The sequence below is a fragment of the Seriola aureovittata genome, chromosome 20 (genome assembly GCF_021018895.1).
Source record: "Seriola aureovittata isolate HTS-2021-v1 ecotype China chromosome 20, ASM2101889v1, whole genome shotgun sequence".
NCBI lineage: Eukaryota > Metazoa > Chordata > Actinopteri > Carangiformes > Carangidae > Seriola > Seriola aureovittata.
Window position 1 is genome coordinate 12369698 of NC_079383.1, and position 25231 is coordinate 12394928.

A 25231-nucleotide genomic window follows, 5' to 3' on the forward strand; every position below is an offset into this window, starting at 1 on the left:
CAACTGATCGGAAATAATTCAGAGGAAAACTCGTTGTATTAGCTTCGCCAACCAAGACAGGACACGAAGATCTACATTTTACAATACCATAGTTTTTTTCTAATGCTATTGTCGCAACCAAACTCAGCAACTAGATAATGACCTTGACCTATTTGAATTTTCTTAATAAAATTGGTGAAGCACTAGTCCTACAAAAGGCAAAGCATTAGCTCCTAACCCATGTAAGGTCTCAGTTAAATCCTACCTCTTGTAAGGATACAGGAAGGAATGAATGGAGTCATATCATACAAAGTGTTGATGAGAACCTGTTTCACAGTGTTCAGGATGTTTGACTGGGATGACTCTCAGCAACCTCTGAAATCAACACTGAAATGTCTGTGGAGTGGCCCACGATAAGCCAAGATTTGAATTCCACTGAAAATGTGTATAATACAATTGCTCCAAAATTGGTTTTCACTACCACTACCTATTCAGTTTCTCCGACCTTGAGCAATTGTGTAAATTTGAATGGGGAAAGAACATACCAAAACTTCCAAAAGCATGTTTTCATTTTGTCATCATATTGTAGTTTTTGTAGATTGTTACCAAAATGTAAGAAATCCACTTTATATTCAACCTACAACAGGAAAAAATGTCATAGTCAATAGGTTGAATACAGGCACTTTGTACTAGATTTGAATAAGATACTCTTCCTTCAGTTCTGAAGTGCATCTCTCTCTGATTCTATGCTATCAAAAAAGAAAATGAGAACATCACCACACATAGAAAGGCGGTGTGAAAAATAGGCAGCAGCAAAAGCAACGAACTGGAGAGAACATTTCAAGGGCAATCGCTTCACTTTTAGGGAGGTCTGTCTGTGGTGAGGAAAACACTTCAGGAGGCACTTGGCAAGGTGCAGCTAGTTCATCAACACCAGCCCCACTACAACAACCACACTGAGACAGTCATACGAGGGGACCGGAAGAGGGATTAGAGCCAAAGTATGATCACAGACAGACAGATGGAAGCAGACTGTTTTGATGGTGCTGTTACAAAAGGTTCAAAAGGAAGCTGAAACACATCTGTCTACATACAAAATAACCTTGCTTTGTGGGGCAGTGACATTAAATGAAACAATAAATGCCTTTAAGTTCAACTTGGGTTCCTGACATGCAGTTTTGTCAGAATCTATCATATAAAAAAAAAAAAGTAGAGTCATGACTGAGAGATCTGGTGGAGAATTTAGGAAGTCAGACACCTCATGGACCCCAGTAATGAGTCAGCTCTGAAGTCTCAGTCAAACACAAAGTCCATTCACTTCACGGAGCATTATCAAACTTTGGGCATTATTGAGGAACTGTCTCGCCTCTCAATAAAATATGAGCCCTATTCCCCCCACAGGCAAAATCACTCATCATTTGGATGAACTGAGGAACTGTCTAAAGATATGAAAATGATTTCCAATGACAGCCTGCTTCAGGTAAATGACTAATCACACAGTAGAATAAAAATAGCCGTCTGGTAGATTCTCTGGAGCATTAGTGAATCTTGAAACACTATCGCAATACCTCAGAGGTGCAAATGCATTTATTATTCCTCAGATATTTGATGAAAAAAAATAGAACAAAAGAGGGACAAATGTGGGAAGGGTTTGTAACCTCTCGATGAGTCATGTGTCCTGCAAACTCCGATTTAAAGATGATTGCCGCTGCACTTACTTGGCAATAGAGGATATGAGAGCACTTCAATCAAGGTAGTCCTGCAACACTCAGACATGATGGTAACAGAGCAGATATAGCTTCAAATCAGACATAAATGCCACCCATTTACTACCAAGCCTTACACCAATAGATAAAATAGAAACAAATGTATTAATAACAAATACACACTTCTTACCAGTTCTCTGCTGCAATGAACTTCAACAAACGCTTAGGAAAACAGTCTTTATTGATATTAAAGGAATCCACCCCTTCAGCTTTCAACATAAAAACTTTTCCCTGACAAAATAATGAAATCAATAATAAAACCTAATACAACGGAGACAAAGTTTGGCTGGAAGCTCTTCTTGATATATGAACAAATCTTTTGAAGCTCCCTCCAAAAGGCACAAACAACATTACAGAACAAAAACAAATGAACCGTTGATCCGGATTCCATGAAACAAAAGCGACACGCATGTGAACCAATAACGCCCCAACTCTTTAGCATTTTCCTCATTGCCCAAAAAATTATAAACACTTCTTGTTTCTTATAGCAGGCTGCCGCTAATTAGTCGTGATGGTGGAATGAGGCTTCATGAAGCACTGAACCATTCCAACAAAGGTTCATTTCTTGATGCTTCATGTGTACAGTAACACATCTACTGGCCAGAATGTAAAAAAGGCAAATATATACTGTATATATATAACTGTTTGTATGTTACAAATTAAATATGAGTATAATGGAAACCATGATTGTATTTTTCATTCTAAGCATACCTTAGTAATTACTGTAAATGCAATCAACATATTTTCTACGCATGAAGTGTGAAAATTGAGCAGTCAATATGCATTGTGGGCATGTATAATGGAACATGATTGTGGAAAAAGTTTATTCCTTTTTATTGAGAAATAACTTCTAAGCTGTGTTGGGACTAAGATGATTTTATTTCTTTGAAATGATCTCCCCTGCCTTTAAATACAATCTTTCACAGGGCACGGATGAGGCTAGTGTACACCAAAACCCCACTGCCAGCTTGTAAAGATGTGGATAAATTAATACCTGCCTTTTCCCTTATTACAGAGGATCCTCTAGTCATCCAATTATTGGGAGAAATAAGATCAGGGTGTTGCCAAACTGGAGAAGTCTTTTCTTTTCCTTGGTGGATCCATCGCAAATACAACCAAGCCACTCGTACGCAAAATGTCAAAATTGGTGTTAAAAACCAAAAACTATCTAAAACTAACATTTCTCTTTCTGCCATCAAAAGCAGTCATGCAGTACAGACGGGAAGTGAGGCTTCATGCATCAGTTAGGTCATATATACAGACACACATAACATCACTACTAATTAGCAAATGTTAGCATGCTAACTAAGATGGTGGACGTGGTAAACATTAAACCTGCTAAACCTCAACATGAGATTATTGTCACCATTGTGAGCCTGTTAGCAAGCTGATGCTAGCCATTAGCTTAAAGCATCGCAGCGAGTGCAGCCTCTCGGACCCTCTAGCTTGGCTGTAGACTCTTAAACCTGACCTCAAAGAAAACATGACTGAGACTGATACAGCATGCACACCTATTTAGAATGTTTCAGTTACTTTTTTGTGTTAAACTCCATGCAGTACTGCTCATCGAGTCTTACACCTCATTCAGCTCTGCATAAGCTTTAGTGTTCCCCTGGTGATAATGACGCCTGATGGACTATGACAGACCAGGCCCGGCAATATCAGCTCCCGGTGCTGGCAATCAATTTCAGACAGTGGCGGGGTCTGTGCGGCTGTGTCCATCTTTATAATTTGATTTGTTATCCCGTCGGACAGTTGTTACAGCTATCATTGCAGCGATCACTCCGCCAACCACGACCCCAGCCTCCGGCTCCCCTCCCCAAATCCTCCAAGGACTGTTCCACCATTTTCCCAATTCTCTGCCAAATGTGACAGCCACAAAAGTTTGTCTTAATTGCACCTCTGCTCCCTCTGTCACTCTCCTCCCTAGCCGCCGGCTGTCACCTTTGACTTCGTACATAACTCTCATCCCACCCAACCTTCTCCCCCCTGCTTCCACTGAAATATATTTCCTGCTGCATCTAAAATGTTTGGACATCCCATAATTTTGTAATTCGCCCCTGACTACAGCTGTTGGCAGGGTGGTGAGCCAGCCGCGCCCCAGTTAATCATAGATTACTTTATCTGGGCCATTCCAAATCCTCATGTGTAATGCAGTGCTACCTCAGCAGCAAGTAATCACTGCCCCCCCCCCCCTCCACCCCCCCCCCCCAAAAAAAACCTCCATCCCATACACACACACTTGCTCGCGCACACACGCACTCCCCCTCCTCACTTTCTCTCCAAGCCTGATTTGTCTCTGTCTCTCCTCTTGCCCTTCTCTCTCTTCTAAATTTCTCTTCTCCCATTCCTCATCTCTTTCTTGTGTCTATGCATGATTGGACATTCTCATCAAACATTCATGAGCCAAACTGGTCCAGAAATGTAATATCATAGTATTAGTAACCCTTATTTCATTTGTTAAGGCCTTGGCTGTGACTGGGTGGCTTTACACACAAAGTATGAATAGCTGAAAACTAGATCCTGGTCACAATGTGGCATGAAATATGACGGACAACAGGTTCCAGCTGATTCCACGCCGAAAGCAATGTACCCGTCGAATCCAATATGACAAAGAACACGATGGCAGGTGGTATTAAAATGATTACGTAACGGGGAGAAATAAAAAAAAAGAGGTCAATGGAGGGATTGAGAGAATGCAAAGAAGAAAAATTTAAAGCGAGCATGAAAGAAAGAGACAGAGAGAAGAGGCCAGTGGAGAGCAGGAGGAAAGGCAGTTCACTTAAGACAAAGTTTCAAGGAGTGAAAATGATCATGAGGTGGTGAGAGCAGCTGCTGAAAAAGTAGAGTGTCTGAACAGGCCAGAGCCATGGAGGCAACTGGCTGCAGCCCTCCATTAAGATTCATGATAAATTACACTTTTAAATAGCACTTGTGGTCAGAGCATCGAAGATAGATCACGATGACTACCATTGCCGTATATTTTAAAGAAATCCTTCTTCTTGATCCAAATTTCAAATGTAACATCAAATAAAATGTTTGGAAAATCTGCAAGCCGAGCTTTTCTCGAGCAATCTCAAAAAAACTCCTTGCAATTGTCATGTAAAATAACAACGGTGAGCACAGGGGAAGTATTTCTACAGTTGTTTCTTATTACTGTGGGGGAGACAAGGGAGATGTTTAACCCATGCTGGGCGGCACAACCTTGAGCAGGAAAAACATTAGTTAAAAAATGTAGCACACTGTGAGGATCCAGCCATCACAGCTACTGTAGCAGAGCATTTTTTAAGCGCAGCACAAAAATAGCAGCCAAATTATTCTGAAGGAGATGTAGGTCAATATTGAAGTTTCTCTCTCAGGTGTGAGGGAGCAGAGGAGTAAGAAAAGAGAGAGAGAGGGGGGAGTTTTATGGCGTAAACAAGGTGGCATATTGCTCATGTCACAACTTAGATACATCCACCCTTTGGGGAGTATTGGGCATGAACAGAGTCAAAGTCTAGGAGAGGAAACAGGGTTTTTACAGGAAAGGAGAGGACAAAGGATTACACCGCAATCATAATCCCATAATCTACCAATGCACTTTTCTAATGTTGCTTACTCCAGTGTGGTGAAGTTATTCCATCGTATATTTTAGCCACTATTGATTCTAGTGCCACTGAGGCTGGCAGGCGCTGTTTGCTACAGTATACGAGGCTGCGGTGGATTCGCATGCATGTGTAAAACATTTTTTTACGGTGGTACAACTTTGCTTTAAGTCATCATTATGACAATTGCCTGCTCTTTAAACCATCCCTCATCCAAACCTCTTTATGTATTACAGCTTTAGTCAGCAATCCTCTGCACACACACATACACATACACACACGCAGAGCAATTTCCATTTAATCCATGTACAAGGCTGAAGCGTTCACAGACAATAACACGCAGACAAAGAGGGATTTGACTATGGCAGAATACCCACGCCAACAAGCATACTGAGACAACCGTAGACAGAGAGCAGTAATACAGGCCAGTGTTATTTTCTTTATGAGTCTGGAATGAGTTGTCCACCACTCTGGATGCTCTAGCCAGGATGAATGTTAAACCCAACTCAAAAAAAAAAAAAAAAATGGTCTGAATGCGCAAAACTCCAAAACCTCCATCTAGGTCCTGCTGTAATATCAGCAAAGCCTTATTTTACACTTTAGTATTTTGGTGCTTGTGTCGCCAGCGGCTTCTAGACGAGCAAAATTAGCATCTAGGCCAACAGGTGAGGGGCCGCTACACGGAAACTAAATACAGTGCCTCAGAAGTGACCGACTAACCTGTGTGGGAAGAGAATATAAAGAAAGTGGATGAAAGGAGCTCTTGCCCACAGCCATGATGCATCTCCCCCAGTTGACTAGCTTAATTACCATTAGCTGACCACTTGATTATCATATCAATAAAGAGTGTGAAATTGAATGAGGCAAAGAGCACTGTGCGGTGTTCCAGCAAATATATGCACGTTTAGCAGGATATTACGAAACGCTGAGTGTTTTCCAGGACACTTTGTGCAAGCGTTTGTTATTTGAATTTCATCAGAAGCCCTAAAAGCAGTAATCCTCATACATTGGTACAGTCAACCCCCACCCCCCCCACCACCCCCCCTCCCCTCCAAGGATTAATTCTAAAGAGGTACTCGCTCACTGATGTCTGGGCTGCTTCTCTGATACGGTTAGCTGGGAAAGCAGCAGGCTCTGTGTCTGCAACAACTATTCCCTCACAACCAGAAAGCAGAGATTTGTGCTCGCTGGAACTAACTTGGCTCGGCCACATTTGGTCTGCAAATCAAAGAGGACACCGGGGGTGTAAACACGCATGTGTGCAAGGGAGGGAAATGTGGAAGTGCACTTTTATGTCAAAGAACCGGGTCCGATGGAGTTTGTCATATTGTTTTTGTCTCATTTCCTTCCAAAGAACACACTCCCTTGGATTAAGTGGGCTGTGATTCCGTGTCACTGTGTGTCTCAGCATGAAATCATTGAGGAATGCAATTATCACTTCGTCCAACAGACATTTCTCTGAAATGAGAACGAACAACTGGGAACATAAGAGGGGAGCGAGAGGGAGGGAGGTGTGTGTGTGAGTGGAGAGAGAGTGGGGTAACACCAGTTAATGTTGACCCCAATGTCTGCTCTCACTTCAAACTTCCTTTTGTTAAATTAGTTAAATCCTAATCTGTTGGCATATTAGGCCCCCACTACGATTCATGACAGGTCAAAAGTTTGCCTTATTCACTCCTCTTTCTTCTATCATATATTTCACTTCAAAACTTTGTCCTGTAACCTCATGTTTTCAATTGTTTTATGACTCTAAAGAGCCATTTTTTCCCCCCATTATGACCTTTAAATGATCCGCTCAAAGTGCCACTGCCAAGGCTACTATTGTGTGCTCCATTTCCCTTGGCAGAACTTATCCAAAATTCATTCCCCGAACAATAATTCTTGTGGAAATATTAAAAGCTGTCTAATAGAAAGGGGATCAGATTGCCTTGGCCTGCACTTGAGGTCAATTCGGCTCATTAGAATGGAGTGCAAATTTAAAAAGGAGGCCGCTTTTGCATGCAACGTGAGTCAGCTGTAACGCTTCATGCCGCACTGGGCAGGTACCAAACTGTCACCCCGGTGCTCAGCGAGAGGTAAACTGTCACCTCCTTACTATTAAAAGAACTCCCACGAGAAGGAAAGAGGGAGGGAAGGAGAGTGGAGAGTACAAACTCATCTCCAAACAAACAGAAACAAACATCGTTCCCACACAGGCCGGTGACATGAACTGACTGTTTTTTTCTCCCACCACTTACACAGTACTCCAAGGTCGAGGTTTTTTCAACAGCACATTAATAATACAGCGCTTAACAATTAGTAGCACATTAAAAAAAGCCTTGTTTAGTCTACAGCTTGTGCAATTTACATTATTCAACAAGGCTGTTTGCTTGCATTTCAAGCAGATCAGGTGTAATATTTTAATTTTTTTTTTTTTTAGCAAGACCATAATAATGTTTACCTATGCACCGCACTGAGTAAATTAAGAACACAGGCACAAAGACAAGCCCCTTAACACACATAGACACACAGCTGAGGCTATCTTTGGCTGCACACTGTACTGAATGTGCTTGGCAAGCAGGCTGATGAAAGGTAACAGCAGGAGCAGAACTCATTATAGACCGTGATTCAAATATAAAACGGTAGGTGGAACTTTTTCTTGTTCTTAGAATAATTTCATTTGGTCCAATTTTGATACTGTATGTACAACCATGCGTGTCAGCTCTGACAACTCATCTCTGAAAATCTGATTTGATCAAATTTCTCCAGATCACATACTGACAAAATTGACTTCGGAAGCAGTTTGAGAGGGATGACTGACTGTTATCATAAGACTATACATACTGACAACATCTGAGGGAATCTATGATAGTTTTTTTGTCCTACATTTAAAGGCAAGGATTCATACAGAAAGAAAATCCTTCTGGAAACTGGACATCATCATATATCTACATACACAGACACATGAAAATACCTATGCATATACACATCTGAAAGTACACAAAAACACGGTGCCCATATACTGTATGCACACGCACACACACACAGACACACAAACTGAAGTGAGCTTAGCTGCAGAGCAGAGCCCCGAGGGCTGGTCTGTTGATTAATGAGGGGCGGAAGGCGAGGAGAAGAGGATGAAGCAGAAGTGTTAATGGAGCTATGATAGATTCCTCTAGGCCTGGTGTTTTATAGGTGAGTCTCCAGTGTATCTGCACAATGTAGCAATACAGTACCACAGAGAACTGTAAAGCTCAAGCCCTGCGTGGGAGGTGAAATATGTGGATCAGAAAGACTTGAATATGGAGCAAAATACATTCACCTTTCAAAATCACACAGCTAACATTATTAAGGGAATTAATTTAACTGTGAAGAGACATCATTGCAATACTATAAGTCTTTTTTCAACCACAAGATAGAGAATCAACTCCAAAATATAACTCATTTACTAACTTTATTGAAAACATCTTTCAGAGGAAAGACAAAAGACTCTCTTGTACAACACTACTGAGACACATCCTTGGCTAACCAACAACAGTGAGAGCATTCTGTGTGACTAAGCAGGAACAGTCAATGTCTGTTAGCACAATGCCGAAATATAACTTTTTTGTATTTAACAGCTTAAGTACATATTCTTGGCCAACAGTCTGTCTTCAGTTCATTGTCACAAGCAAGTGGAGCACATGACACTTCACAGATAGTACTGAAATAGTTCTGAAATAGTTTTGAAATAGTTTTGAATTTTCATTTCACTGACTTGAAAGAAAGTGATAAAACAGCATAAATGCAATTTGGGCAAAAATAGAAACTTTATCTGTGGAGAAAAAAGCGGGTTCAATCAAGGGCTGTAATATTTGTTCATTACGTGGCTCACCAGAGTTTCCCATATAAAAACTATTGTCACTGCTGCATGCCATTAAGTTGTGACTACACAACTCTGCAGAGGGCTTTTAATGTGAAATGACTGAAAAAGTGGAGATACATGGCAACACCCAGTCAAGGGGGGAGAGAGAAAGATAGATTTAGCTAATATTAAGTTAGATTGATTTTTATTGCGTATTGATATTCACTCTCTTTGTGCCCATCATTCAGGGTGCATATGAGATCGTGCGGTATGCATGGTCCAGGAGTGGGCTCATTTTACCGACTTAGCAGGTGCAATATTTACCATGTCCACCATCTTACTTAAACATGATAGCATGCTAACATTTGCTATTTAGCACTAAACACCAAGTATAACTGAGGCTGATGGGAATGCCATTAGTTTTTTTGGTATTTTGTCATAAACCAAAGTATTGGACAAATCAAAAATTTCGTCCTGATGATGGTCAAACATAAAAAGTCAGGGGAATCGGAATCCATCCCGAGGGACACATGAATGTCTGTACCAAAGTTCATGGCAACCCATCTGAGATATTTCACCCAAAACCACAAACATGAACATCATAGTGGCACTAGAGGAAAAGTCAGATGACCACCGAAGTAGCTTTTATCCTCGGGGGACCATGAATGTCTCTACAGAATTTGCCTATCCAGTTGTGAGATATTACAGTCTGGACCAAAGTGGTGAATTGACCAACAACAGACTGACATTGGCGGTTCCTTCCATTTTGCTCAAATTTATGGTGTTGAATCAAGTGTTTTGTGTGTTGTCAGGATGCAGGGTGTGCTGGGATTGGAAAGATTAAATAGCCATGAAGAGAGATCTCTTCTAGTGAGCTGTGACTTCTCCCCCGATGGGATTATAGAACTTTGGACTTTACAAAGCAGCTCATCAGAAAACATTGGCAACACAAAGCTGTTATGGACGGTACTGGCTTGGTGTAACGTATCTGTGAACGGATTTCAGGCAAAGGGACAGAAAGCAAGACTGAGACGGCAGGAGAGAGAAAAAGAGGAGAAGTGGTTGGGACTGAAACAAAATTTCTCACTGGTATTTTGAGAGCATAACACTGAGTGAAGACAGGAAAAGAGTGTTGATGCAATGGGGTATTATTAACCACTGGTCTTTTTATGGTGTATTCCTTAATCAGCTGGGTTTTAGACATATATCTACTAATAACAACATTTGTCCCTGTTCACGACAAAAAGCTTTTTTGATAATTAGGAACAACGGGAATCAATGATGTGAAATGTTCAAGAGAGGTTCGGGCAGAGATTTATTTATGAAAGCAACTATATAATAGAGGCACATTTTTCACAATGAATAACGAGTATTGGGCTGTTGTTCCCATATCCTGCTAGAGATGCAATTCATCAGGGCCAATAAGAGCTGGTAATTTGTCTTCAGTTCTTTGTCTGATGGAGGAAGCTGATGGAAACCAAAGGAAATGACCACAGAATGTATAGCCCTGCATATCTGTGAATTAATGCACTGAGTTCGAAAACATTTATCAGAAAAAGAAGAAGTGAAAGTGGGCTACATGCACCCACAAGGCACAAATAAAATCATAAACAAAACTAGGCATGTTACAAATCCTCCATTTACAACCATTTCAATTTCTATTTGGCAATCAGAATGGAGTGGAGAACACTGCTAATTGTGGCCACTGGATGTAAGAATCTAATGATTTCCTAATTGATATAATTTGATTTCTTTGCACAACCCAAGTCACATTTATCCATGTTGTCTGGAAGTCTCAATTGCTTCCACAAGTCTAACACAGCTGACTGTGTCTTTGCTACACTCCACTGACAAGCACAGTTCCTGGGGTGAAAAATCTCCTGACATCCACCATTCTAGACGGCCTGTCATTGTTAATAGTGAGTGCATGAAAGTGGCAAGATCCTATCTTAAATGGCTGTGCCATCTTGGACAATAGACACATTGTTCTCCATTTTTTTTTGCCTCTGCTTTGGTGGGTGCTTGTGCACCAACAAGGGGGAACATACCCACACACCAATACAATACACACTGTCCACATAAAGGCCACTCGGCGCTGAATACAAATACCCACTTGTAAGTCAAAAAGAAATGAGAGACAAAAGAGATATAATAACTGATAATGGAGGGAGTTATTGCAGACACAGAGGAGAGGAAAGCACCAGTGGGTAAAGAAAAGTACTTTTGTTCACATAGCTAATGACTTAAAGTACAAAAGTTCGTTATTTGACTGTTAATGTCTTTATCAGTAAGCACTGTGATGATTTTTTTTTTTTAGCAGGCTTAGCATCAGGTCTTTAAGCTCTACAAAAACTAACATTTCACAATTTTTAGTTTCTCATCAATGACAATTTTGGAAAAAGCATGTACGAAACAATAGTTTTTGTTCTTGTCACTGTACAGTATGGTGTTTTATCCCATAAGATTCTAAAATGTAGGAGTCCAAGCTGAGGCTTCCTCACTGAAAAGGGAATTGAAGCTAAAAAGTTGGCTTTTGTTCAGCAGTGCATTACCTTTAATGACTAAATTGCTGTGGATGACTTAGAAGTTGTTTATTGTGTTGCTTGAAATTGATTTCAAGTGGACAAGTTTTAAAGGTACAGGAGTATTTGTTTAAAACATTATATTAAATTATATTGAAATATAACATTGTATAGCCTACTACTATTTAAAAAGCAAAAAACTGAAACTAAAATGAGAGTAGAGCTCCAACTAATATTAGTTTTCTTTATTGATTAATCTTCCAATAATTTTCTCAATGAATCAATAAATTGCTTAGTCCATGAAATATCAAAGCAAAGTGAGAAAATTCACAATTCTTTGAGCCCAAGGTGGTTGTTTTGTCCAACCAACTGTCTATAACTCAAAGATACTCAATTTATGATAATATAAAACAGAAAATCAGCTCATTTTCACCTCTGAGAAGCTGGGGCCAGAGGAAGCTTTTAGCATATTTGCTTCAAATAAATTTACACAATTTATCACAATAGTTGCAGATTTCCTGTGGATTAACAAGTCATTTAAAGGTGTTATATGTAAATATTTGCTATCGCTACATAGCCAACATTAGCATTAGTAGCTATTTACTTACCAGAGTAAAGCAAAGCTAACTCTTGTTTTTCCTCTATTGCTATCATTTATTTTCTTTGTTGCTGACAGTGATTCTTCATCCACTCATGTTGGACTGTGGGCAGACTGGACAATAGAGTGACTTACTATCACCTCTTGAGGTAAGTGGTATTGCGACAGGGGACTGGACTTGCTGGTTAGCACGCCAACTGCAGAAGATATCTTCTCAAAAAAATACATAGGCGTGTTTGACATAACATCAAAACTGTTACTTCTTCACATTCTGATGATTTCAGTTAATTTTTTTAAAGGTTTTAGACTGAAAAACGCACATATTGCAGCTTTAAGCTCTAAGTGGATTGTTCTCACACTGTAGTATTTACAGACTTCAGTTTCCCAATAGAGCAAAGATGCAAAGCTACATGGATTTACATTTGCCTCATGACTAAACATTCATAATCAGTTTATACCATGAGCCAGTATAGCTGGTAGGAGTATTACACCATGTAATTTGATGTTTTCAAATAGTCACAACAAAGTATTCCTTGCTGTCAAATTCTGCTGTATCGTGGCATGGGAGACTGTAATGAAAGTACCCCTTCTGTCACGCATTAAACTTCCCTAAAACCTTCCTAAAAGGCCAAAGGTGGAAGGATTCTAATAACTCCTGTGCTGCAGTATAGTTGTCACACACAGTCTGTAAATTACAGTTGGGTTATTTGCCCCAAAACAAACTGTATGCCCACCCAAGATTGTGAAATGGTTCTCTCATAAAAAAGCAATTTTAAGATCCCAAATCACTTCAGTAAATCGATAAACAGGACTGTAAACCATCTTTTTGCAAATTATATCCTTGTATTAGGATGATGAAAAACTTAAATTTTCAGCATGCATTATTTGTTTACATCCACACTTTTGGCTGATTGTATTTTCACTCCTACTCATTCTTAGCCAGACGTAATGCATTTTTAATGTGTTTTCTGTTTTGACATTTAATGTTCTGGTTTGACCAACGCGCTCTCACAGCTGCACTTAAGACAGCAGGAAAACGCAACTTTGGCCCTTTCAAAATTTATTCTTGCTATCACAAACTGCATTAGCAGCATATTATATGAAGAACAAATGTATTTTTTTTTTAAGATCTTTGTTTGTTGGTTTTAATTCTATTCCAGATAGAATTTAAAGGAGATTAGGCAACTGTTCAATCCAACATGATGAATTTTAAGATGGCCAATGACACCTCAGAATCTCACAAATGTATTCCAGCTCACTGATGATGTTTTGAAAAATCAACACATTCATCAACATCAACATTCTCTGTGGGTTCATCATTACAAGTGACATCCTTCACATTACACAGTTGGTTCACTGTTAATGCACAAATGTTAATGATAGCAGCTAAAGCTATAGCAGTAAAAAATTATAATCTTCTGGTTCTACTGCACATTTGTTTGTATTCAAAAGAAGTCAATGTTGAGTTTGTTGTGTGTGCTATTTATTTTGGTGGAAATACTGTGGTGTTACTGTAGTGTGAAATAAATTTCAACAAGAACCCATCTGTGTGTGTAGTCTACATGCGAAGTGCTCTGGGTTTTCTTAAAATATTACATATCTGCCTCTGAGCCAGCATCGGATCTCCAGCTCCTTTGAAGTGTCAAAACATGTTTGTGAATGGAGAAACTGAATGGCAGACAGACTCACCTGCAGCAAACTTAAAATGACCATTTTTGTTAAGGCTCTGAGAAAAGTTGGACCGACGGGGGGAAAATATTAAACAGCTGACCTTTTCTGTTTACCACAGTGATCCTAAACCTGGGAAACATGCACCTGGACTGAGACTGACACACAACTTACTCAAAGGTCATGTTATTCAGCATTGCAAGAGGAGTCCATCCCACAGATAGCATCAGCCGTTTTTCACTGAAAGGCGAAACGAAAGAGGCACGCGGCTGATGGCAACACCGCCACTGCTTTTTCTCACACACTGACAGACTTTATGGTTGCCTCTTTGCGGAGACACTTCACTTGTTTTTTGCTCTTGTGAGCATTTAGTTTGTCTTCATGTAGTGAAAAAATACTGTATGGTACAAAGCCACAGGATTAAAATTAATTGAGAATCCACACACTGTTCTCTGGCAGCAGATTGTTTACTTGTTTTGTCGGGTGCATGTGTGTGCCAATTCTTCAATGCTGAACCAAGCCAATTGGCTGTATATATGTGTGTGTCTGTGTGTGTGTGTGTGCGTGCGTGTGTATGTGTATGGGCCTTTGCATGGTGTCCTGGGGAATAGCCTGTTGGGGTTATGGAGGGTGCAGTGTGGGGTGATGAATAGAATGCTTTTGTGCTCAGTCTCTCAACTGTCTGCAAACCAGTGAAGGAGAGAAAGGTGAGAGAGAAAGGGGAATGGGGTGAGGGAGATAGCCAGATAAAGGGGAAGAAAAAAGGAGAGAAAGGGAAGGGAGATAATATAGCGGAGAGGAGATGAGAGAGACACTGTGAAGTGTGGGGAGTACAGGTGAGATGCTGTGGGCCAGGAGGTGAGAGAATGGGTGGTAAGGTGAGGAAGAGAAGGGGAATGTGAGAAAGGAGAGGAGAGAGAGAGACTACTTGTGCATTCAAGAACACTGCACCGTTGTCTCCTCAGCCAACAAAGAGACAAAGAAGTTGGCTAATGTAGGAAATCGTTCCTATTCATTTCCGTGGAAAAAGAAAACACATGTCCCAGGAGAAAGACAGAAGACAAACAAAGAGAAAGTGAAAGGAGAGAAAGTGTCCCGCTCGGTAATTTTGATCACTCTGCAGAACACAGACCTGACCTCATGGCCTCAACCTTCACACATGATGGGGTTTGGAAATGAGCCAATCATATTGACGGATGCTGATGAATTCAGCCAAAGCTGCTGGTGTTGGCATGGCCACTTTAATACTTATCACGTAAAGAGAACCATTCGACTGTACCACTTTCTAATAAAAAATAATGTATAATACGTTTTAAAATGACACAGCATTACAATAGAGAGCAAGATGGGAGCATTAGAAGGTCAACTGTGATGCAAAGTCTTGATATGTGATATTTGAGAGACCTTTAAACGCTTTATAAAAAATATTAAATAACCATCCAATGAGGAGTAAAAAAGCCAGGACCTTTCTGGCCTAATACTCCATTTGAGAAGATAAATCTAGTTGCTCTGACAGGTAGGGCTGGGTGTCAAACCTTAGTACTTTACTGGTACCAACAGAAATGTGTCCATAGCACTGATCATCAAAAACTGTCAAAAACTGAAAGCAGGCATCTCAAGATGAAACCATTAGCCGTTGCAACCACTTTGCTTATCAATTAATCGTTTTCAAGCAAAAATTACGAACATTTGATTCCAGCTTCTCCACACTGAGAATCTACTGCTTTTCTTTATCTCATGTCATATTAAACAGGATATTTTGGGGTTTTAGATTCTTTATAGAGAAAATAAGTGATTTGATAGACGAAACTGAGAAAAACAAAACAAAACAGTGATTTCTCACTATTTTCAGACATTTTACAAAGGAAACAATAAATCAATTTATCGTGAAAAGAAACTGCGGATTGATTAGTAATGAAAATGTCTTTTTGATGTAGCTCTACAGATAGATCCTTGTTTAAATCAAAATCAGGCTTTATAATTAGTCGACATTCTTAAGCGGCTGTTTGTATTTATAAGTTAAACATTTCAGATTTTGCTTTTAAAAAGGTGAAACAATTACTCGACTAATAATTAGTGAATTGACAGCACAGTTACCGGCAACTTTTTTTCAAGCAAAAATACTGATAATTTCCTGGTTTCAGCTTCTCCTATGTGCGGATTTGTCCTTTGAATTTTCTTTGTCTTTTATTATGGTAAATGAATATCTTTGAGTTCTGAACCATTTGTTGGGATAAAACAAACAATGTGAAGACGTCACCTTGAGCTCTTTCATTTACCAAACAATTAGTCCATTGTTTGAGAAAATAATTGATGGATTAATCCATGATGAAAATAATCATTAGTTGCAGACTTATTTGTATAATTATGTCAAATGAAAAATGGAAATTTGTTGAAAGAATTCTTTTTTTTTGTATTGTTTTGGTATCAGTACAGAAACCATCATATCGCAGAGTACTGAAACATTTGACATGATACCAAGCCCTAGTGAGAGGATGGACCATCTGTGTTGCACTTTTGGCAGTATTATTATGAAAGGGCAAAGAGGGCATATTCGTTTCCATGTTACTAAACTTGAGTCTGGGTCTGCATGTATCCAGTTCTCCCTCCACTCAGACGCTCTGTACAGCATATCAGGATAATGATGCTTCATGTCTCTCTCCTTAGCCACAAACATTGTTGAGCTGTAGAGTCGTTGATGAATGCGAAAAATTTGACAAAAATAAAACAAAGTAAATATGACGTTTGGGTTCATGTTGCAAATGGGCTACAAAACAACACTTTCTGGATTTTAGCCAACTCTGAATATAATTCCCCTCTTATACAGATGTGTATCTCTCCAGTCCGCCCACGCATGTGTGTATCTGTCACACATTTGGATTTTCATCTCTCTCAAAAACACAACACAAAAAATAGTTGAAATTATGCCATTTAGCACCAACAAGCAATTTTTCCCCACAGAAACACTAATCAAACAAGAGGAGTAATCACAGGGATGTATCACCGCCTGTTGAATGAGGCGTACAAATACCTATTCCTGTTCCGTTTTGTTGTTTTTGTATCTGATTCAGAATGAGAATTGGCCTGGAATAACTAAGAGACAGATAAATATTTTCTGTCTACCCCCACCAGGGTCCTCTGAGGCCATCGCAGCATGGCTTTTCTATGATGAAACAGCAGTGAGCGGTGGAGGGCTGAGGGAGTGGGCGATCAGGACACAAACTGTTTTTCTCCACAAACAGCAGGATGAGATGTGGAACTGGCAGAGATATGGCATCCATACCTCGAACACAGCTAACACAGTGTGCATGCTCACCAGCTTTGCAAAGTCAGAGGCTCTTCAAACGCACTCGGGTTCTTTTTCTGAATGCATCGAGCTAATAGCCTATGCAAGAAATAAATAAACTGAGCCAACTGTATGGGAGCGAGTTAATTTGCATGTTAACAACTACAAGTGTCTCATGCTTTATCCTTTATCAGGATTATGTTGTGCAAGTCCTTTAGAGCCAGTAAAGGTTTCTCTTACTCAACAACGATTACTCTCAAAGAGTAATCAAAGATAGCTTCAATAGCAGCAAACAATAGTAGAATAGTGTTGATGAGGCCAGGTGATGATGTGAGGAGGCAGACCTCATTAGCCTCCATCATCACACTTCATCAGAGGAGAGGGAGTGTGCCCGCTCTGTTAGCGTAATGAGCTGGAAGTATGAACAAAAGCAGATGGCTTTATGAGTCAGACAATAAGGCACACATAATTGAATATATATCATTCATTTCAATATAAGCAGATAAGCCATTTTTTTTTCTTTTTCTCCTTGCTGTATCTCAATGGAAATCCATTATCATGGCATTGAGGAGCTGCAATCACACCGAATCAGCTGGAGTTCAATGACACTTTTCATTACTGGGCATAATTCATCCAGGCTGAAAGAAAAGTTAAAGTATAGTAAGGCTGGGCTGACTGATAACAGAATGAGCAGTGATCATTTGAGTGGTGATAAGCGGCATTCCCAGTTTTCCTATTATGTTGCTGGAACTCATATGACATAGTGTTAATTTGTTCCTGACACTATAATAAAGGGATGTATAGCCTGTGGCGCTCAATTGCAAGTGACTGTATTCGATTTTAATATGTTATGGTGTGTTTAATATCTGTCATAGTTTTACTGCATATCTCAGTCAAAAGTGAGATTCATAGTCTACTCCTCTGGTTGAAAAAAGTGTTATCCGTCTAAAAATGTTGCAGCCAAACACAGTCAGAACACTAGATACAGCCTAACTTTCTCAAAGAAAATAAAGTTACAAGCCAGAAAACTGGAAACAAAGGGAGGATATGGTTTCCAGCAACACGCACATGACACGAGCTGTCAATCATCTACACTTTACCAACATCTCAGTATGAGCAGTTGTATTTTATGCACAAAGCACTGAGTGAAACTTGGCCGCTGCTCGTGCTGCTCTAATCTGTTTTTCCTCTTGAAGAGCTCCCAGCAGGACGGCCGCCTATGGAGCAATTAAAGCCTCTTTCTTAATCCAGCCGCCCCTGATGCTAAAAGACCGCAAACAACTGGAACTCCTCTCCCTCTTCATCCTTCGCCACCTCATTCCCCTCCTCCAATTTCTCCTCCGCCGCGCAAGACAGCAAGTGCAACAGTACTCACCCCCAGTTTCTTACTCCGTATCCTCACGTATCCCTGTTTGACTATGTCGTTGAAGTTGGAAGCCATGGTGAGGGGAAGCGGGTAGCTTCCTGCCCGAGGCGAAAGATGAAATAAAGTAACCTCTATTTTGGGCGGCGGAATCTTTTTACTTGAGGCTCGGTCGGTCCGACATCTAGCAGGAGGAGAGCGAGCCTGTGGGCAACCTGCTCCTGTGTCAGCGCTCAGGCTGCCCGGCTTCAGCGGCGCGATTCATCCGGGAGAGGAGGGAGATACCATTCGTCAGCTGATTCACTTCAGCCGGAGAGGAGAGCAGAGGAGAGGCGCGCTTCCTGGACCACACCATCCCCGAAACAGTGAAGGGGTGGGGATATGTGCCGAGGAGGGCGGGAGCGGGGTATCTTTAAATCAAGGGAGGAGGCCACCATTTATGTGAAAAATGAGCTCAGTCATAATTTCATAGTCGCATCTCTGGAATGAAATAATAGCCTATTAAAAATATACTTTGATCTTAAAAATGACTTGTATAACCTTTGAGTGAAGAAATGACACACTCTTCCTCTTGCAAATGAAAAGGCCTTCTAGCTTAAAGTTGTATTTTACAGCCTTACTTGGTGTAGTATGACCACTAGCTTATGGTGGCTCATGTTAGCTTACAAACATTAGCTATCTTTAGATGGATATTGCACTATTAATCATTATTAGCTACATGAATTGAATGGATTTTTTATTGAGTTTGTGTAACAACCAGTTACATGAGTTAGTTTGCTGACTTTATGAATCCTCTCTACCTGTGCTACTGTGTCACTTAATAGTTTAGCATTATCCTTTAATGGTCACTTATGGCCACGGTGGCTGCTGTTTAACCGAAGTAATAGGCTCGCTTTAAATTTTAAGTGTCAAATTTGACGTTAATACAGCTTCAATACAAAAAAATATATACATACATTTTTCTGTTTGGGACTAATAACTGGTTGGACTATTAGTTTTGGATAGGAGGCTATAGAATAATATAACTAAATAGACTACTGTGTGGAGATTGGTGTAGAAGAGAATTGGTGACACAATCAAGCAACAAATTAATAGGAAACCGTTTTGGTAATAATTGATTAATAGCTTTAAGCAATAATGCCAAATATTGATTGGTTCCAGCATGTAAAATGGGAGGAGTTGTTGCTTGTCTTGTCTTATGTGATAATAAATTGTATATTTTGGGGTTTTGGAGAGTCGCTTGGAAAAAACAACCAATTTGAAAACTTCACCTTTGGCTTTAGGAAAATAGAAAATATATTACTTGAGAAAATATAATAAGCAGAATAATTAATCGATTGAAAATAATTGTTAGTCGCAGTTATAAATTGCAGCCATAGTATTTTTAGACACCATAGATTGTGACTGTGAATTTCAACAATGAATGGACCATAACTTTATTTTGCACAGTAGTGTAGGATTGATAGATCCCAACAGGCCTACCTGGAGTCAACGTGTAAAAGCATAGTTTGATCATATGTTATATCCTATGGCACAGAGGCATGGACTATACTGAATTTGGACACATGTCATTCATCCTTCTGATCACTAAAACATGATGAGCAAATGCTCAATGTCAAGATCAAGGTGCTTGCCTTGATCATTAATAAGACTACTTGTTTAGTGAATTTTGATGTAACTTTTGAAATGTGAAGTAACCATTCAAATTCTGGCCTCCTCTTTTTTCCCCCAACAATATGTTCAAAGAAAATATGCAAATATAACAGAGGCTTGGTATTTAGACTAATTTGCAACCCACTTTGTACCTTGCCTTTTGGTTATTACCTGTCTGAGTATGAATATAATTTCCATATTTTTCACCAGACAGCGCGCTAATAAGGAAATACAATTTGAGATTGCCAGTGTGTGAGCACCATGTTTTGTCATTATTAGGTGGCCCTGAATTGATGTTGTTGATTTGTTGAATAATAAAACAAGATAGTCCACCGCCCAATTAAAGGATCAAATAAACTGTAAGCAAAACAGACTGTACAAAGCTCTCAACCACCGCCTGCAGCTTGTATATTATAGATACAGTGCTGCAGATTGGCAATAAAAAAAGCACCAGAAATAAAGGCACAGAAACAAATTTTGATCCCTGCCAAAGCTATAATCCTGATCGGGACGCAGTTGAGAAGTGTAGCTCGGGTTGCGTAATCGTACACAGTGAGATCCTTGGTATTAGACAGGAGATGGCTCAGGTATATTGATATGAGGGGCTGCTATTACTTTTGTTGATTAAAATGTGGAGAAGAGAGATGGCTTATGTAAGTGAGTTGTGCAAACAACTATATGATTTAGTGAAGATCAGAGTCTCTTACTTCCAGAGTACATCTTCACAGATTACTTTATTTTAAACATTTCTATATAACAGAAACAAAGCACCGTAGATTAATCTTGCGGCATCAGAAAACAGATTTCCTTTTATAAATGAGGACATGAACATTACAGCGCACCCTAGCTCTGCACAATTATCCTATTGCTCATACTAATTTATTTATTTGTTGTGCCGCACTGAAAGAAAACATCCTCTGCCGAGAAAGAGGTTGGCCTTTGTTCAGTGTGGCAGAGAGATGGCTGCTACTTTGAGAAGAGCTATTCAGTCAAGTGTCAGCTTTTGAGTCCAGAGGTAAAACTCGACGTCTGTGTTTTCCGTCGCGTTCGTCTACATTCACAAGGGCACACAAACCAGCAAGCTGCCACCCCTCCAACAAACAGCTTGACTTTGATAGTCTTCATATCTCCCCGGAAGTGTCCTCAAATTTCCGACTTGTCAAAGTTGTTTTGTCTTCATAATCCTCTTTGTACAACATGGCCCTGTTCCATTCCCACTGCCTTGTCATCCTCTCTCCAAGAAAACAATGCTGACAGCAACAATGACTTTTCATTGCACTAAATATTGTGCTCTGGTGACTGTCATTACCAAGAACTGTCCTACTTTCGGAGAAGTAATTGCCTGCTGTGATGCAAGACCAACAACCAGTCTGGCCTCGGCTGGTCTCAGGTAGAGAGGCTGCATGCTCAGCGTGCAGGATGCCACACAAACCGACATATGGCCCTGACATACTTGAACGGCTTGCAACAGGGTCAGATGTGTTGAGAGTCATTCAAGAGCAGGGAGACCTTCATCAAGGTCACGAGCAAAGCAGCCAGAATCTGCTGAGCTGGAGGAAACAACTCTCGTCCAATATAACAGTTTATCAGGTACTGACCTCATAATCATCACCATTTTTCATCGACGTAGCCTTGTATCCACGTCCCTTCATGTCTATGATGATTAATAATGGAAAGACTGAGCAGCACACTGAGAAACTATGCCATCCATTAAAGCACTAAACATTCCCTAAAAAAAAACACCCCACACTGTTTATTCAGTCACAGCCAAGGAAAAAGGCAAACTTTAAATTGTTTTGATGGTCTGGTGAAATATTCAAATTGCCTTTGCATTAGATGCTTAGCTTGTCTCAGTGCTATTTGGCAAACATTCGCAAGCACAAACAGCTAAATAATTAACACATTCTAAAAAGATAAACGGGGTGAATGAGTGGAAGGAGGAGAGAAATGCCTCTCCACGCTTAGTTGTTTGCCAGGTAAGCATTTTTACATATGGGCGGAAGAGAGAAAATAGAGATCTCACAGGCAGAGTTATGGTAATGCTCTGCTGCAGGTTCCTGCACTCACGCTTTTTTTTTTTTTTTTTTTTTTTTTACAGCAACCCGTATCAGCCTGATATGTTAATAGGCACAATGGGATTTGGGTTTGATTAAATGTCAATGCCTGGAGGAAACAAGAGAGCGTGGACAGAAAAAGAAAAAACAAAACTCCATTTCTCAGAATAAGAGATGTGGGGCTGATTTGGGCTCAGTGGGTCCTTGGCCATGCAAGGAGGACATTTGGTTAGTCACACATTGCAGGACAGCTAAGGTTGTGTGTAGTCCCAAAGGAACTGGTCATGACATGTTTGTGATTTACTCCATAACAGTTAGAAGCAGAAGTGGTTGGAGGGCCTCTCTGTCCTTCTGCAGAAGGTGAGTCACGAGAGTGGGCGATTTGAGAGGGTCCTTTGCTTCACTCACGGATGAGTGTATGAGTGGAGAGTATAAGCCTATTACAAGGGGTCCATGCATTACCAAATTAACCAAAAAATGTTATCAGATGAGCTGAGGATAAGATTTAATTTTCAGCAGCGTGTCTGCTTGTGCAAAAATGAAATTGCAAGGTAATCTGGGAGATACACCTTTTTCATGGTTTTCCGTTTTAAATTCTAGTCATCTAAAATGAGGTAACATTTGCATTCAGAGAAGATTTAAACTTGTAAATGAGTGCATGAGTCAGACAATGAACTTCTGGTAAACTATGTAGGTAAACAAATTATCATTAGGCCAACTGGAGGAGGACGAATGGTAAGGAAAGTGAGTGAGGAAGATGCAGAAAGATGAGGGTGAAGCAGAGGGGAAAACACAAAAAAGGGAGAAGAGACAGAGGCAAGAACATGGACACGATAAACAGAAAAGGCATGGATGACTATCAGGGAGAGGCTACACCTCCTGCTGTTTTGACCCAGTCTTTGTGTCCTAAATTGGGGTCCGTCTTGTGTCACAGTGAGGCCGGACCCTTGGGTGTATCTCTGGAGACTTAGCTGTTCTGCCGCTGTGGCATTTCTCATAGAAAATGACCGGAGGGGAGGCTGAATCCACGTTCATCACACTCTGCTCCTCGTGGAAGATGGAGGTGCAAAATAGCTGCCTCGCTATACTCCCACAGGAGAGATGAGAGGCCTGTTTTGTCTTTTTCTTTTTTTTTTCTTTTTCTTTTTCGTGCAAAACAGCTAATTTGGAAACCAGGGGCTGAATTCATCAACTTTCTAAGTGAAGGAGTGGCTGGCCTTGGATCAATGACCAGGTCCTTCATGCGACCATGTCATTCATTTTAATCATCCTTCATACTCGGAGACATTTGATAAATTAGTGCCCATGTTGCTAGGATTAATTCATATCAGGTTTTAGGGAGGTATTATTCTGATCAGTCTTCTTAATGTTTTGTTGTTTTTTTTAATTAAATTTCACATCATTAAAACATTATTAGACTCACATCATTTTTGTTGATGCCCTTGTTTTTTTGTTTGTTTAAACTATAGCGAATTTGTTAATTTCCTCACTGTTTTTATTTATCTCTTCTCTTGCACCCTCCAGAGTGAGGTGAACTACAGAGCACCACATGTGAAACTAAAGCAGGGATTAAGGCTAAAGGACACACCAGCATGATGGAAGCCGGAGTCTAGAGGGTGTAAACCAGGGTCTTTAAGGTCGCAAGACACTCTCCCTCCTCACGCTCCTGCCTCTCTGCAGATCCTGATCCGACATCTCTCCAAACAATGTGTAATTATACATTCATCAGCGCATGTGGTGCTATGTTTCTTTAACTCATCACAGCCTCTCCTCCAGAAAAAAAAAAAAAAAAAAAAGGGGCGACAGACAAGCGTGACTAATATGTATGCCCTGTAGAGGGCAATATTGTCTGCAGCGTAAGGAGGAGTACTTTGAAGGGGCTGTTTAAATGTCTTCATGTTTCAACTGTATGATAATGAGATACTTGTTCAAACGCTCCATAAGGTGATGAATGGGCACCATATAAGCCGTGTATCAGACGGTTTATATTGCTGCATAAAACGAAGATGCTCTGCTGTTTGTTGTTGCTAGGTCCTGAAATAGTGAGGAGGGCGTCTTTATCACCGTGCATCTCATTTAAATATGGCAGTGCATCAAATGGTCAGGTGCAGATTCATAAATTTCTTTGCAAAGGGTATCTGTCCTGAGTGTCGGTTTGAAAACTGTTTTAACAAGCATGATCAGAGTACCAGAGCGTCACATTTGGCTAAAAGTGCACCTCGAGAGCTGCAGGTTATTGGTTTCCTTATTTAATCTGACTGATTTAATATAAAACAGCTGATGCTTGTGCTTTCCTCAATGGTCATGGCTTGTGGGCCCTTCATCGGGATTGGCAGAAGCACATGACTCCAGTGCTAACCGTCCAGGTCGGGACAAAGCTACTATTTTACCTCCTGGGCCCACTTCACAACGGCTCATGTGTGAGCATGGAAAAAGAGTGGAAATCAAACCTCCTCTGTAAATACACGAAAGGTCAGTTATGACGTCGGAGTCCGGGGACGGCCTCCTCCGTGATTTTGCGGCCCATCATCGGCGCCTGATTCGTTGCACCTCTTTATATTTTGCACTCTGTGCACCCTGACCATGATCCCAATATAAATGCAGTCACACACTTCTGTCCCAGAGGTGTGTTTGGTATATCACCCACTGCTCATAAGTCTATCTGCTGCACCACGTGTTGCAGGCAGCTACAGAAGGAATCATTCTTGCTGACTTGCGCAAAAACTTGAAAACAAACTTATTTCGGGATTCCTTTTGAGGTAGCGTACTATGAACTGTAGTTTTTCATGACTTCTTTCATTTTTAATGCTGTGCTCTTCTTCAACTACCCCTGGGCCCTCGAGGCCTTGGCCCAAGACTCTCCCACTTCCTCTTTCTTTGTATTATGACTGACTGCAAAGGAGTGTGTGTGCCTGGCTGCCATGCATGGCCTTAT

The 25231-nt window shown here is 40.4% G+C and overlaps 1 protein-coding gene across 1 annotated transcript in view; it reads right to left on the reverse strand.

Annotated features, from left to right (window-relative positions):
• dok6 (docking protein 6) overlaps window positions 1–18928 on the reverse strand; it is a 46652-nt gene extending 27724 nt beyond the window's left edge. The window contains exon 1 of the mRNA XM_056364318.1: window positions 18602–18928. Coding sequence (XP_056220293.1) covers window positions 18602–18667 — 66 coding nt within the window. The 5' untranslated portion in view covers window positions 18668–18928. The remainder of the gene's footprint in view (window positions 1–18601) is intronic.
• Window positions 18929–25231: the final 6303 nt, after the last annotated feature.